General features: G+C 47.9%; 1 protein-coding gene across 1 annotated transcript in view; it reads left to right on the top strand.

Annotated features, from left to right (window-relative positions):
• The window catches only part of KCNK12 (potassium two pore domain channel subfamily K member 12), a 48,443-nt gene continuing 32,634 nt past the window's right edge, over positions 1-15,809 (top strand). Inside the window, exon 1 of the mRNA XM_021673863.2 lies at positions 1-391. Coding sequence (XP_021529538.2) covers positions 1-391 — 391 coding nt within the window. The remainder of the gene's footprint in view (positions 392-15,809) is intronic.

Raw genomic sequence — 15,809 nt, 5'->3', positions numbered from 1 at the left:
ATGTCCTCCCGCAGCCCCCGGCCCCCGCCCCGCCGTAGCCGCCGCCGCCTGCCGCGCCCCTCCTGCTGCTGCTGCTGCTGCCGCCGCTCGCACCTCAACGAGGACACCGGCCGCTTCGTGCTGCTGGCGGCGCTCATCGGCCTCTACCTGGTGGCGGGTGCCACAGTCTTCTCGGCGCTCGAGAGCCCCGGCGAGGCGGAGGCGCGGGCGCGCTGGGGCGCCACGCTGCGCAACTTCAGCGCTGCGCACGGCGTGGCCGAGCCAGAGCTGCGCGCCTTTCTCCGGCACTACGAGGCCGCGCTGGCTGCCGGCGTCCGCGCCGACGCGCTGCGCCCGCGCTGGGACTTCCCGGGCGCCTTCTACTTCGTGGGCACCGTGGTGTCAACCATAGGTGAGCGGCGCGCCCCCTGCGCCTTTCCTCTCGGTGCCTTTCACCTGCCGCCCTTTCCGCTGCTCGGCCGCTCGGTCCGCGTCCCTCGGCTCGCCCTTCCCTTCTAATGTCCTTTTGCCTACTTTTGTGTCGCCCTCTCTTCTCTGCCCGCCCCCGCCCTCTCTCTTTCCCGGCTTTCGGTGCGGGAGGAAAGCCCACCTCTGGCGCTCACCCGCGGTAACTCTCCTGGCAGTGTGGCTGAATGAGTAGAGCCCTGGCCGCCTGCGCTCCGACACTGTCCGGCTCCGTGACCTGACCTCTGTGAGCCTCCGTTTTCTTCTCTAAGAATACCTGCCAAGGGCTACGGGTTCTTTCCTATTTTCCATCCACAACCCCTGGGCCTCAGTTTCCTCCCCAGGATGATCTCAAAAGCCCCTTCTCCCTCCACCCTCAGTGCTTTTATTTCTTTTCATAGTCTCTCCCTCTTTCTTCTTTTACCCTGTGTTTCCCCTCCTCCAGTGGTCTCTAACTCCTTTACCCTGGAGAGGGGGACCACTTGCTCCAGAATCACTTTCCCTAGATCTTCTTCCCACCTGCTACTCCTATAATCTATACTGCCCCCCAAAGTAAAGCCCGTTAGCCTGAGGCCAGGACTTCAGCTGCTGCTGTTCTGCCTCCCTTCCTTCTGCTCTCCCCCAACTCCCAGCCTCTTCTCCAATTTCTTGACCTTTTCTTTGTTCCCTTGCCACTTTTTCCAACCATTAGTGCTAGTAAGGGGTAGCTGGGAGCAGGGATAGTTCCCCTATTCTTTCCATCATCTCTTCTCCCTTTTTTGGGGTATAAACAGTTCATTATTTCTCAACCTTATGAAGAATGCTGTGTAAATAGTCCTTCAAGCCCCCACCCCTCTCTCTGTGGCCAGATTGCTGCCTCTGAGCTGCTGTGGAGAAATTCTAGAGCCACCACTGCTCTCCATCCACCCCTTCCTTCCTCTTTTTTTCCTCTCCTCTCACTCACTTTCCCCATCCCCCACTTTCCCTGGGCCCTGGGTGTCATGTGAAACAAAGCCCCCATCCTCAGTTACTCACCTGTATGGAGTGCAGCAGAAATACACGCTTATTACCTTGACAAGGCTGTGTGTGTCCCCCACTCCTGCTTTGAATCCCAAAATGGAAGAAGGCACTTGGCTGGTCACACCTCTAGTCACCCCAAGGCACTGTCTCCTGCTGTGCAGTTTTGGAGGAGGGGGTTGGATTTGCTGGGCTGAGAAGTGAGGGATTTCAAAGACACACCTTCTGGAGTGGTTTAGTATGCCAGTTCAGAGACAGAAGCATGGACTGTAACTGACCAGGGTAAGCCATAGCAGATGGCTGCTTGGAGGCAGGGAGAGAGGCTGCCTCCATGTGCAGCATATGAGCAGCTAGAGATGTCTCTCTAAGTGTATATGTATAGTCTATGAAAGCACTTCCTTGCCTTCAATGATTTTTCATGTGTCATGCTTGATCTGATTATTTTAAATAGAAAAGGCAAATATGGCCCAAGTCCAAAGCACACACAAATTGGATAAAAATACCCTTTAAAAAGCTATATCATGTTGTTATGGTGATAGAAGATATAAAATGACCCCCTCAAAAAAAAATCCCCTTTTAAGAGCTGCATCAAGTTGCTATAGCAACTAGAGTTTTTTCTTTTTTTTTTTTAAGTGCTTTAAAAGTACTAAGGATGCTTAGTCCTGGAGGATGACATCATGCATCCATAGCTCATTGTTGACTTGTGCTTTTTGTTTTGTAAACACGCCCTTTCCCTTTCTTCCACCTAGAGGCACCTGTGCACATACTGGGTGGTCACAGCATTTTTTTTCCCAGTGACATGTTCTGGCTTCCTAATGGAACCCATAGGCTAAAGGGGAAGCTGTTGGCAGTGTCCCTTCCGTTGTTGGGCCATGAGTCCATCCAAATAAGGCCCCATTCCAATGACCTGTGGTCTCTGATGAGCTCCATCAATCTGTCGTTCGGTGCTTCTTTGGAAGCACTGATTCTGAGCCCAGCCACAGCTTCCAAAGCTTCTCTTTCAGCAATTTGCACAAAATCAAGTCAGTGTGTTGGGAAATTGTTCCTTGCCTCAGCCTTTAGTCTACTGGCAGGATTGGCTGTTCTTTAGTCAAGTGGAAAGGAACTATATTCTCTTTCTTGATTTGTGTTTTCAGATGTAGGCAAGCAATGTAGGAGGGCTACACTGAAGCATGTGGTTATGTTACGAGTGACCCAGCACATTGCTTCCAGAATCTGCAGGGAAACATTCAAACCAGCCCGTGTACGGCTCAAGATTGAACTAGCCCTCTGTGAGAATGCCAAGACAGCCACACAGGTAGCAGGGTCTCTGCTGGTTATCACCCTACTGGGGTCAGTGGTTCAAATTGGTCACTTCCATCCATCAGATAAGTTCTGCTGAATCTCCAAGTAGCGTAATTGGCATTTCAGCCTTCTCTTTGCAAAATGCACTTGGCTGAGATTTAAGTAAAGATCTCCACAGGTCAGTTTCTCTTCTGCTTACATAGTTCCTTTCTCTTAAATGGCCTGAATCTTCAGAGACAATTATTATTATTATTGATGCTTTTATGGGTTCAACAGATCAGGGAGCCAAAGCTTAGTCCACAATGGGCAGTCAGGATTCTTTATCTGCCTCTTTATCCAATGAAGAGGAAAATTAGCACATACTCAGTTTTATTTGATGAGTGAGTATCACAGTGTATGTGGCTCACACAGTGCTATGGAATTCAAGGGAACAAAATGATTTGGTTCAGCTATGTATATTGCCTAATCAAAAGGATGTGTGTGTGTGTGTGTGTGTGTGTGTGTGTGTTGTGTAGACCCAGCTATATTATTCATCTAGACTTTAGTGTAGAAAATCTTCCCTTCCATTCATTCCATAACATGATTGTGTGTATCAGGCTGTATTTTGAAAGGTTAAAGCTTATTCTACATTGCAAAGATTAAGGCATATTCCAACATGGGCAGCTGGATCACAGCATTTATGAGCAACATATCTTCTCCATCCTCACTGAAGAGGATTAGAAGAAGAAAGGGACCTTTGGTCCAATCTCATTTGGCAACAGGGTTAGGGGACTTGTCAATGGTCACACAGTTACTGAGGGGTTCAGCTAGGTCCAGAAACCAAGTTGTGCAATATCCACCAATTTCATGCATATAATTGGTGGGAACATTCTTGTTTGAAACTAAAGTATTTAATAAAGGGTATGTGTCTGTCTGTCTGAGTGAGAGAGAGAGAGAGGGGGTGTGTGTGTGTGTGTGTGTGTGTGTATGTGTGACCAGGCCAGGGACTGGTCTGCTGGTCTATTGGTCAGGTCATCAACCGATTAACTCCAGAGAAAACTTGAAGGATCAGACAGATCTTATAGGTCAGACAAGTTAGAAGCATCTGGCGTCTTAGCTAGTCAGGCAAGAGCCAGCATAAAGGGCAGAGATGGGGCACTAACAAGAGAACTTCTGGCAAACTGGGATCCGAGGACAGAAGTCACTTGCTTTCTGCCCTTTTTTGCACCAGTGTGTATGTGTGCACATGTGTGTGCATGAAGGCACACACACTCTTGAGAGCACATGTTTATAGAGGAGGGGAAGAAGGGGCAGGAATGGGCTTTCACCTGGTGGAAGATGTAATGCAAGGTTCAGGTATGGCTGTGTGTACTCAAGGTTACATGGAACACTATGATGATGTAGAATGTTTATCCTGACATTTGGTTTGAACAGGGTCCTGTATCCACAGCTGGGCAGTTTGCAATCGTGTAGATACACGTGTGTCTACACAGTGCAGTACCAGTGGAAAATTTTGCCTGTGATTATTCAGCAGTCTTTTAGGCTGTGTAGAAAGTTAATCTGAATAACTCAAGCGAAATAAAAATCCACTTTGTAGTCTAAATTATTCATACTGATTGCTTATACTGAACTGAAATCCTGGGTAATTATTATTTCTCCCATTTACACTATGTGACATATTCCCTAGGGGTTGAAATCTAGTTTGTTTTAATGTGAATGTATCCGTGTATTCATTCCCCCAATTAACAAACATCTAAGACAACCATCACTCATCATAGATGCATGTGTGGTCTTGGCCTTGTCATCTGCATGTCCTGTGATTCTATGAACTCCTAAAGACAGAGATAGTGTCTTGTGTTCTTTTAGCATGAAACAATATTCTTGAAGGCAGTATTCCAGCTCAGATATTCCAAACAATCCAAAGAGAATTAACCCATTACTTCACATCCTAAAGGATGTTTGTCGGTTAACTTTGAAAAGATTAAATGGAAACTCTCCACTGGGGTTTTAATTATGCATCTGCTGTCAAATTTACACATAGGAAAGAACATATTTTAAAATCTTTCTCAAATGGCAGCTTGATATAAACAGAAATATTTTTGCTTCCTTTTATTAGGTTTTCTGGCAGGGTTTTTTAGCTATAAAGCTAAAATCATGCCGCTGTAGATGGGATGGTGTAGGTATGAGAGTTGTCACTTTTGGCACTGCATAATTTAGCTTGCTACTTTCAGAATTAGGCACACTTAATTATTCAGCCACGAGATTAGTAACAAGTCCTAACTTTTTCCCTCTTTTTCAACATGGATTTTTAAAAACTGTTTATGCTACAAAGGAAACTAAGACATTATAAGCCCAAAAATGTCACTACCACATTTACATTCAACTTTCTTCTAACATGTATGTAATCCAGCTGGAAATAGTTTTCATATCTGGAATAAAATACATTATCCAGAAGGAGAGGCGCACCCTTCCTTGCATATTTCTCTCATCAACTTTTTTTTTTTTTTTCTAACAGACACGGTCTTGCTCTATTGGCCAGGCTGGAGTACAGTGGAGCGAACACAGCTTACCACAGCCTCAGCCTCCTGGGCACAAGCAATCTTTCCACCTCAGCCTCCCAAGTAGCTGGGACCACAGGCACACATCACCACATCTGGCTAATTTGTTTTGTTTTGTTTTGTTTTTTTGGTAGAGACAGCCTCGCTACATTCCCCAGGCTGGTGTCAAACTCCTGGCTCAAGTAATCCTCATACTCCAGTCTTACAAAGTGCTGGGATTACAGCCGGGAGCCAACGTGCCGTCTCATCAACTATTTTTGATTGAAAGATGATGCTATGGCAGATTTGAAGGACATTTAGGAAGAAAATATCTCATTAAATTTGAAACTCTGGGTAGAGAGCAAGAAATGTATTACCATTCACTGCTCCATCCTCAGCACCCAGCATCAGACTCAGCCCATAGTAAACAATATTTATTAAATGAATGGGAGAACAAGTCATTCATGATACCACTGCACTAACACAACTCTTCATGTTTGTAGGTTCCCCTACAGTTCCTTATTATGCCTTTTGTAGGAAAAAGAAAGGAAACTAACTGGTGTGTACTAAGCTGCTTCTGTTTTGTTAACATTGTATTATCGATATTGTTTCTGTGTTTTCACATAGCCTTCACATGCAGATTTTAGTGGGTGCGTAATATTCCATATAGTTAATGTTCTGTAATTCACTACCCCTATTGCTGGATAGCTGGGTGTTTCCCAGTTTGGGGCTATTTTGAGTAATGCCACAGTGATTATCTTTATGCAAGATGGCCTTTTCTTTCTGCGATATCTCCTTGGGATGACTTCCAGGTGGTAAAATTGCTGAGTCAATGGATACTGCTGTCTTCGTGGTGCTTGTGGCCAGCCCCTTTGGAGCGAGAGACTGTCTGGTCTCTTCGTATCTGAGCCTATGCCTCTACAAAGCCTAGCAGCAACTGGACAGTTATCCAGCTAATTGCTCCATGGAAAAGGGCCACACATCTACTTGGTTTTCTCCAGGATTGCACTTAGTTCCAGGAGCTGAGCTGCCTCCTGAACAAGGCTATGGCCTTAGCATCTTCAGCCTCCCTTGTTTTAATGAGAGCAGCTTCCTTTGGGAAGTTCTGGGTGAGTGGAGAAAGGTAAGAAGAAAAAAAAGGTGGGGGCACTGCCAGGCCATCGAAGACTGAGACAAGAAAGGTACCTGGACCCTCCTGCTGTGCCCTGGGCTCCCAGAAATGGTCTGCCACTATTCCTGGGCCAAGCCAGCTGAGAGAGAGCATATTTCCACTCAGTCTTGGCTATGCCCTAGGGCCCCAGCCTTGCACAGCTCAGAATTGTGCCTAAAGGAGCAAAGATAACACTCCTAGAGTATTCTAGCTGGAAGCACCACAGAGATCCTTCAGAACTTTCCCCAGGCATGTAGACCATTTTGTCAACAAAAGCCAACAATTAGCCCATTATAGAAAACAGGAGCACAGCTGCTGTAATTGGGGGTGGGGGCTGGAGCCAGCACCAGTGGGCCTTTCCTTGGATGCCACCCACTCTCTGAAGTCTTCTCTGAGGAACCCTAGAGCATCTCCAAGACCAGTCTGAAGAGGGTGAATTTAACCTCGTTTCTCATTTTACACAAGGCTCAGAGAGGAGGAGAGGTTGCCCAAGTTACCCAGCAAGTCAGAGGGGCATTCACTGAGAGCTTGAGCTCTCATCCTCCCTGGAAGAGTTACATCAGTATTGCCAAAGGTAGGTGTATCTCTCCAACTCTGTCCCACACCCTTTCTTACACACATAGTTCTCACACTCACAAACAGCACGCACGAACCCACACACACTGCTTATCTGGAGAGACAAGTAGAGAATCCAGCACAGTTTTGAGAGGGCACCGAGGCTTCCTGGTAGGGGTGAGTGTTGCATTGCACACAGTTGGGGAGGAGCTGGAGAGGAGGGTGGGCATCTGAGGAGCAGAAGGCAGGCTGAGTGACTTGTGGGGGCAGTCGAGGCCTTTGGGTAAAAACTCCCGCTTGATCTGGAGATGGTGTTGGTAGCCTCATGTAAGTGTTCAGTAAGTGTCCCCATCCCAGACACCTGGAGTGGCACTCCCTTGCCTTGCTTGTCTGCCTCAGATCCAGAGGATCTTGGAGATAACAAAAGGCCATTGGTGTATTCCTGTGGTCACCCCCAGCTCTGGAGTCCTCCCCAAGCTTTCTGGCCCTTTATTTTTTTCTGTCCAGTTCCACTGACTTTCCAGGGTCTAGAGCTCTTCATGGGGCCACGAGCCAGCAACCCAGAACGTGTGTGGCGCCCGAGGTGGGTGCTCTGGACAGAGTCCACCCTCTGATCCTCACTCAAGGCAGTAGCAGAGTTTCTGAACAGGTAGAGTTGGTGGGGAGCCGGGGGTGGAGGGGCTTGAAACTGCAGGAAGATGAGCACTTTCCAGGAGGTTGGGGAGGTGCTGGTAGAGAATGGAGAAGGGCACTGAAGCCTCCTGATCCTCACCCCAAGCCAACTCTTGGCTGCCACCACTGTTGTGAGACTCTGGCCCCCGGAAGTTCTACCTTAGCCACCTACCAGCGGAATCTAGGTCCCTTCTCCAAGTGGCCAATGGCTATGGTGGAGAATGCTCTGGACTCTGTCTGTGAGTGCTGCCTCCACCCTGCACTTGACCAATGCTCAACTCAGGGCTGAGTTCCTGGCTTACTACTAGGTCCGTGGTAACTGGTGTGCCTGGGCCTTAGAAAAATGGAGCTTTGGGGTTTCTCCTCCATCTGCTTCCTCTAGATCCCAGAGGATCTCATTCCGAGGTGACCTCACAATGAAGCATCCAGAATCTTGTAAATGCAGATTTTACAGTGTTCAAACACAGTGTCTTTATACTCACAGCAACAGATGTTACAGACCAGGAAGGTAGGATAGCATGCAAACTGTAAGGTGCCTGCGAATCACCTGGGAATCTGCTTACCGTGCAGTTTTTGTCCAGTAGGTCTGGGGCGGGACCTGACAGCCTGCATTCCTCATGAGCTCCTGGCGATGTCCATGCTGATGCACTTGGAGTCTTTAGGGTAGAGGAAAAAGCGGTGAGTTAGGCACTGGGAGTCTAGACCTGGCTCTACCGCTAACTGGCTGCGTGGCTTTAGGCAGGACATATCACCATTCAGTGCCTCAGTTTCTCCCTTACTAAAAGAATGGAATGTCCAAGGTCCTTTGAGCCCCTTCTAGCTAAGATGTTCTTATAGCTGGGAGGACTGTTGGCTCATATCCTTCCAGTATAGTTTAGTGTAGACTCTAAACACACCAGCACTGCAGCCAGCCTGCTTGCCTGGATTCACGTCCTAATTCTGCCATATTCAAACTATGTGCTCTCGGTGAGTAGATATACTTCTCCTTGCCTCAGTTGCTGCCTCTCTAAAGTGAAGACCATGATGGTTCTTACCCCATGGGGTTACTTTAAGGACTGAAGGCTCTAACCCATGGGTGCAGTCCCTGGTAACCCTGAGTAGCATCAGCTGCCTAGATCTCAGCAACCCTGTTGGCAAGCCCTGTCCTGCCTTTCTGTGCAGGAGGGAGACCAAGGCACGTTTCCTTCCCTGTAGCTTACCCGGCCACACCACCCTGTGCACGGTCCAGTCCTGTGGGCCTCAGCCCCCCGTAGTGTGGCATCTGCTGCACTCTGGTTGGTCACTGCCTCTTGGGTATGTTGTGTCCTGTTCTGTTACATAACCAGCCTGGAAGGGTACTTTTGAAAATGCATTTTCTTTGGGTCCTCAACTGGAATATCTTAATCATCCCTCGTAGATGCAGTGCTCTTTAATTATTGTCAAGGATGTAATTGGTGGATAACTGAATGAATGATTCAGTGGTGAGTCAGACCAGTGTCATCCAGTGCTTCTCTGCCCCCCACACCCAGAGTGGAGCCCTGGGCAGCCACACCCCTGCCCACCCTCCTTGTTTCTTGGGTGTGCTGGGGCCTCTTGGCAGTGCTTAGCCTGAGAGGAAGGTCATGGAGCTGAAGAGTAGCAGGGAAGCTGGATGCTGGCTGAGGCGAGGCCCTGCCACACTCTGGCCCTGCCACCAGAGGTGGGTCCAGTGTCATGGCTGCTGGGTGGAAGTTACTAAAGGAAGGCACTGAAGCAAACAGCCCCATGCATGGGCAGCAGGCTGCTGCCCCCTGTACCCTGGGGCTACCATAGCTCCCTGGTGGGTGGAGAAAGCACCAGGACCCCCTTCCCAGGCAGACTTCCTGGGGCAGAACAGGATCTGGGGCGGGGGAGGCCACAGAGCCTGCCAGCATCTCCCCTCTCCAAAGTCTTCATCATGCCACCAGCCAGTGCCTAGCTAGGGACTGAGGGGGATAACTGAGGCATTGTTGGTCTCCCTGGTTGACTCACCTCCCTGCCACATGTCATGTTTGCCAGTTCACTGTGTTTTAATCAAGCGCCCAAAAATCCTAGGACAGCAAAGAAGATGATATCCCATTTCATAGTTCACAAGACAGGCTCAGAGAGGTTAAGCAACTTTCTTGGCATCACACAGCAAGTCAATCAATGGCAGAATAGAAGACCCAGGGCTACTGACTGCTCAAGAGTTTCTCTGCTGTCTCTGAATTGTGCAGTTCCACAGAGGGGGAAGAACCACAGCCCAATCTGGGGGCTACAGGGTAGTATGGGTGGAGGAGGAGGATGAGGAGACATCAGCAAGAGCTGAAGCACAGTTTGGGGACTTTGGGATTTGGCTGTGCTGTGACTCTTGGCAGTGTCAGTGGCTACACTGAAGCGAGGGCTGCCTGCTTCCCATCCTTCGCCACCTAGTACGTCTCTGTGAAGGAGGCTACCAACCAGATCTGAGAGGATAGAGCACGTGGTTCCTACACGGCTCATTAGAACTCTGGGAATTTGTTGAAGAGGACCAAGCTCCCGCCCAGACCTGAGAACCCTCAGCCTTGCTCTGGAAATAGCTGCAGTGGGCATGGACAGGTGGGACAGAAAACCAAAAAAACCAGGCGGGCCTCCCTTAAACACACCAGCAAGGAAAGGCCAGCTCAGGACTCACCTCCTGAAGGTTGGTTGGCTTGAGGGAGGCTCTGCCTAAGGTCATGTCCTGGGAACAGACCCTGCCCAGACCTTGCACCAAGCACCTGCCAGGGCTACCCTCCTCTCTAGCCATCTGTAACTTCCGTTCCCGTCATCTCACACTTTAAGCCTCTAGGCTGTTGCATATGCTGTTCTCTCCACCTGGAATGCCCTTCCCTTCCTCCCTATTTTCTACCAGGTGAAATCGGTCTTCAAGATCCAACTCAAATCGTGTCACTAGAGAGGGACCTACTGTGAAGTCGCTCTTAGTGCCCTCAGACCTGTGGCAATTATTTGTATCTATGCCAGCTTCCCCAGCTGTGAAGTAAGCCATTGTTCGTGGGATAAGATGTATCTAAAGCTGGCCCAGGACCCAGCACATAGTAGGTATGCAGAAAACTTAGTTTCTTCTTTCTCCATGTCGGAAGCTACATCTTAGTAGTGCTTGTCACTGTTACAATTAATAATATGATAAAAACCATGATGGCAGCAACTATGCATTGAATGACTACTTTGAAGTAGAGCAAAGAGGTAATTTCTGTCAATCATGGAGCATAATACTTGGCATAAAGTAGGTGATTAATCAACATATGTTGAGTGGATGGAATGAATGAGTAACTGAAACCTTGGACTGCTGGAAATTCACAACAAAAAATAAAAACTGAACAAGCTGGACCCAGGCCAGGTTCCCAGAACCTCCCAGGACCTCCCTGCTGGTCTCCCCACCCCTGCCGCTAGAGGGGCTGGCTGTGCATGAGCCTCTCTGCTGGGCCATTGCTTTAATGCTCTCTCAGTGGTTGGCAGGTGTGCAGCAGGGCAGCCAGCTCATTCTGGAGCTCCCCTCCCTGGCAGTGCTGTTTCTGTGGCTCTCTGAGTCAGCTGGGTCCTTGTCCTGACCCTGCCGTGGACTGAAACCAAACTAGACTATTGTAAGCCTCAGCCCTTGTTACCCCCAGAAAGCAGTAGGAAAAGTTCAGTCCTGAACTAAGAGACCTTCTGGTCCTAGTTTTCCCACTGACTCGGATTTCCCATCTGGCCGTGGCCCTGGCTGCATCTCTTAGCCATAAGGAGGCCCTGCTGAATTCTACCTCTCGGTCCAGTAGTTCCACCTTTTCTCTTCACCTGCCCATGACACATTCTTTATCCAGAAACTGGATGTTGCTTCACAAATTTGACGGAAGTTTAATCAGTAATGAAATGCAATTCCACAAACCAGGAAAAGCCACCCCCACCCACACGGCCCAGCACCAGCACAATGCCTCCAAAAATACTTGGGGAAGCTTTTATTGGAATCAGTTGTCCCAGCTTTCTGGAAAGTTTCAGTTGAGATAAACGCAAACTCCGAATCGCACTCCGCGTGACTCCTCTCTAATCCTTTCCAAATGGCCATGATCTCCTTCCCTGCTGCCAAGTGTTCTGAATTCAGAGTGCCTCGTGTGAGTCTGTTTAGCTGCTAACACCAGGACCTGCCAGGAATTCTGCGGGGACAGCCCAGGTGCGAGAGGGAAAGGTAGACAGGGGCCTCGGCCTGTGCTGAGTGTGTTGGCATTTCCTAGGGCAGGGTGCATTTTGGAGGCCTTGCAGCTTTGGATTGTGTTCTCTTCTAAAATGGAAGGTCTGGAAAGAAAGCTGAGATCGCATGGGAGCTAATTCTGAAGGTCTGGCAGCCCCCGTGGCAGGCAGGGAAGAGGTCCTTGCCTGTGTCAGTGCAGAAGTGGGACTGCAGGGCCTGCCCCTGCCAGCTCCCTCTTTATCACTCCCCACACTTCCTGCTGGTTTGGCATGGAATCACTTGTGTGACTGTGTGCTTAGCATCTGCTTCTCTTGCCAGATTCTGGGTTCCTGGAAGATGAGAACCCGGTCTCCTCTGTTCCTCTCCATGTCTCCATTGCCTGGCACAGGGCATGGTGCATGGGAGGGGCTACAGAAATATTTTAGGAATCAGTGTAAATTTGAATGAATGGCTGTTTCCAAGATTCCCAACTCTACCTAGGCACCTGTTTTTTAAAAAAGTAAAATATGATCAGATGATGACCTGCTTTGTAAAAGAAAGCTTCGCTTCTCAAAGGGATTCATTCCAAAGCCACATACCCCATTATATTGTAACCAGTGTTCCTGACACTGGTTACAAGTTAAGAGATGTAACTTGTAACCAGTGTCAGGAACCCAGCAGCTGCATGAAGTCCACCTTACTGCCATGTCCACCTTCACACAATCCCCAAATCCCTCAGGCAGCTCAGTCACTAATATCAAATTAGTGAGCAATATACATGGCCCAGATGGCAATTCAGAAGCGTGTATAACAAGAGCTGAAGTGGGTCGTACACCTGTACTGATTGGAGTTGTTCGGGCCTCCCGGCACAGTCAAGCTGAGATTAGGTTGTATGCCTAACATACGGAAATTGCCTTACAAAGCTCCTTGATGTGCATTGTTCAGCCAGGCAGGTATGCATTATTCATGTATCCATTTTAAGAATTAAGAAATCTGCATTGCCAAGTGACAATTTGCGGTACAATATAGTGGTTAGGGAAAGAGTGCTGGCGGCCCTGTCTGGGGTTTGAATTTTAGCTTGTCTTGGTCTGTTTTCTGCTGCTGTAACAGAAGATCACAGACTGGGTAAACAAAAAAACAAAAAAAAAAAGGTTTATTTAGCTCACGGTTCTGGAGGCTGGGAAGTTTATGATAGAAGGCTCCAGCATCTGGCAAGAGTCATCCCACATGGAAGGCATCATGTGTTGAGCAAGTGTGGGACAGAATCAGCCCAAACTCATCCTTTTATCAGGGGCCCACTTCCGCAATAACCAACCCACTCCAGTGATGATGAGATTAATCCATTCATGAGAACAGAGCCCACATGACCCAATGGCCTCTTAAAGTTCTCACCTCTTAATATTCTTACAATAGCCATTGAATTTCAACATGAGTTTTGGAGGAGACATCCAAACCATAGCAAGCTCTGTCATTGGGGTTGCCAGCATGCATCTCCTGCCCATTCACTGAAATCTGCCTCACTGAGTTCCTCTCCAGCCTTCTCTAGCCTCCTACAGATGATGCATCCAGGAACCGGGCTCCTTAACCATCTCATCTGTAACTATATTTCTTTCCATCCCACCCCAGCAGGTGATTTGGTTCTATCTATGTCCTTGCTATTACTAGTAACTGCGCTACCTTCAAAGTTTTTGATTCCAAACATCTCACCTCTGACCACCGCCTTCCATGCTTCCAGCTCCCATCCTTTGATCTCACCCTATATGGGTGAGATCATAATCCTTTGGCTATAAGACCTACAGGTCATTCACACGCCCACTCTTATGTTTCCACCGTCTTCTTTGGGCCTGCATTTCTTTTTTAACCCAGCTTGGATTCATTCCCTTTGCAGAGACCCTTAACTTCCTTGTGCCTCTCTCCCTATTTTGTATCCCTACCAAGATACCAACTTCCCACTTATTCTTCATCTGTTCTCAAGCAGCTGAATATGGCTAAGAAACTATGCAGAGATGCTGACTGGTCCAACTTTAAATTAGTGACCCTGAGTACCAGCTGGATACTCCACATGGCAGCACCACCCCTCCATCCCACTATACTTCCTACTACGTCCACCACTTATCCTCCCTCTTCTCACCTTTAGCCTCCCATTCCCCTCACTCTCTGCTGATTACCTTTTTTTCACAGTCCATTGAGGAAATAAAAGTAATCAGATGGGGACTTTCTTATCTTCACACCCCTAAATCCACCCACCATGTGGAGCTGCTCTCTCTCCTATGACAGTGGATGAAGTGTCCACTTCCAAATGCCTGCTTCACTGGATCCCACTTCCTCTTTCTCCAGGACTTAGTTCCTGCCATTACTCACTCCCCATGCACTGTTCATTTATACTTCATTAGTATGCAAACATGTATATTCTTCCTTCCTAATAGACCCTGCATCTCTCTCCTACTACTTCCTCAATTCTCTGCCCTCCTTTACAGGAAAGCTTCTCAGAAGAGTAGTCAACATCTCCCTTCCTCACCTGCTCTTCTCCCCTGGATCCATATCAATCAGGAGTCCAGTCCCATCTTTCCAGTGACTGTGATTGTAAGGTCCCTAGTGGCTCCCTTCTTAAAAAATCCAGTGATTTCCCTGTCCTCAGCATCTCAGCAGCATTTGACATGGCTGACCATTAATCCTCAAAATCCTCTTTTTTCTTGGCTTCCAGAACATCATGCTGCTCTTGATCCTCACTGGCTGCTTTCTTTGGTCCTTTTTGCTGGATCTTCCCGATGTGACCTCTCAGCGTGAGAGGGCCCCATGCTCAGTCCTTACTCTGCACTGCCTCTAAACAGTCACTCACCTGTAGAGGAAAAGCTTTTCCTCTACATTTTCTTAGTTTCAGTGAATAGGGCCCTGAATTAAACCAATGAAAGACAGATTAACAGGAGAAAAGGTTTATTGCATATACATATGGAGGCCTTCATAGAAAAGTAATGACCTAAAAAGAATCTAATATACCATCTTAATAAAGAGTGATAAATTGTGGAGTAATGATGAGATAAAAGGAGTTTGGACTTCTAGAAGTGGCAAATGATGGGAAAATAAATATAGGAGGGAAACTAATGGAGAATAAGGTTTGGTAAGTAAGGTTTATTATTCAGACTCAATCTGTGCAATCTCTGGAGTGATAATGGGTTCCCCAGTGATTAAGAGTACAGGGAGGGGAAGGAGGACACCTTGGCAAAGAAAAATTTATGTCCTGCCTTTAGGCAGATAGGGGAGGGTAAGGAGCTTTCTCTGCATCTTCTGCTTCCGAACTGCCTGCAGCTCAAAACAATCCTTATGCCAAAGTGACATATTTGGGGATGGCATACTCTGATTCCCTTCACACCCTTTGGCTTTAAACCCATCTATCTGTTGATGAACAACCCATTTTCTACACTAAGCTTCAGAGCTATGGGTCCAACTGCGCATTTGACATCTCCACATGGATATCCAGTATGTATCAGAACTTCTAAAAGCCCAAAATATAACTCCTGATTCTTGCCCTATCCGGCTCTTGACTGTTTTCCTCACAAGCTGTTCCTGCTCCTTGGTACACTGCTCCATGAGTCTTCATCTCAATAAATGTCATCCATATAAAGAGTTGTCCTGATTCCTCTTTTTTCCTAAACTATTATATTGAATTCAGCATCAACTCTTGTCAGCTCAATCTGCAAAATACGTTCTGATTCCATCCACTTGTCTCTCTGCTCATCACTACCAGTCTACTCCAACTGTCACCATCATTTCTTGCTGGGGCAACTAAATTAGTATTCTAACCAGTCCCCCAGCTTTCTCTATGCTCCTTAACAACCTGTTCTTCACACACAGCCAAAGAGATCTTTAAAAGTGGAAGTCAGGCCAAGTCCTTTGCTTGTTTGAAATCCTTCAGTGACTTCCCATTGCACAAAATCTGACTCTTCACCATGACATTCAAGGCCCTCCATAATCTGGCCCTGCCTCTTCACTGGCACTGCTTTTCCCTTCACTCAACACACTGCAGCCACAC

This window comes from Aotus nancymaae, unplaced genomic scaffold (assembly GCF_030222135.1).
Source record: "Aotus nancymaae isolate 86718 unplaced genomic scaffold, 86718_ANA_hifiasm-v0.15.2.pri h1tg000057l, whole genome shotgun sequence".
In the NCBI taxonomy this organism is placed as follows: Eukaryota; Metazoa; Chordata; class Mammalia; order Primates; family Aotidae; genus Aotus; species Aotus nancymaae.
This window is presented reverse-complemented; position numbering and strand designations above follow the sequence as displayed.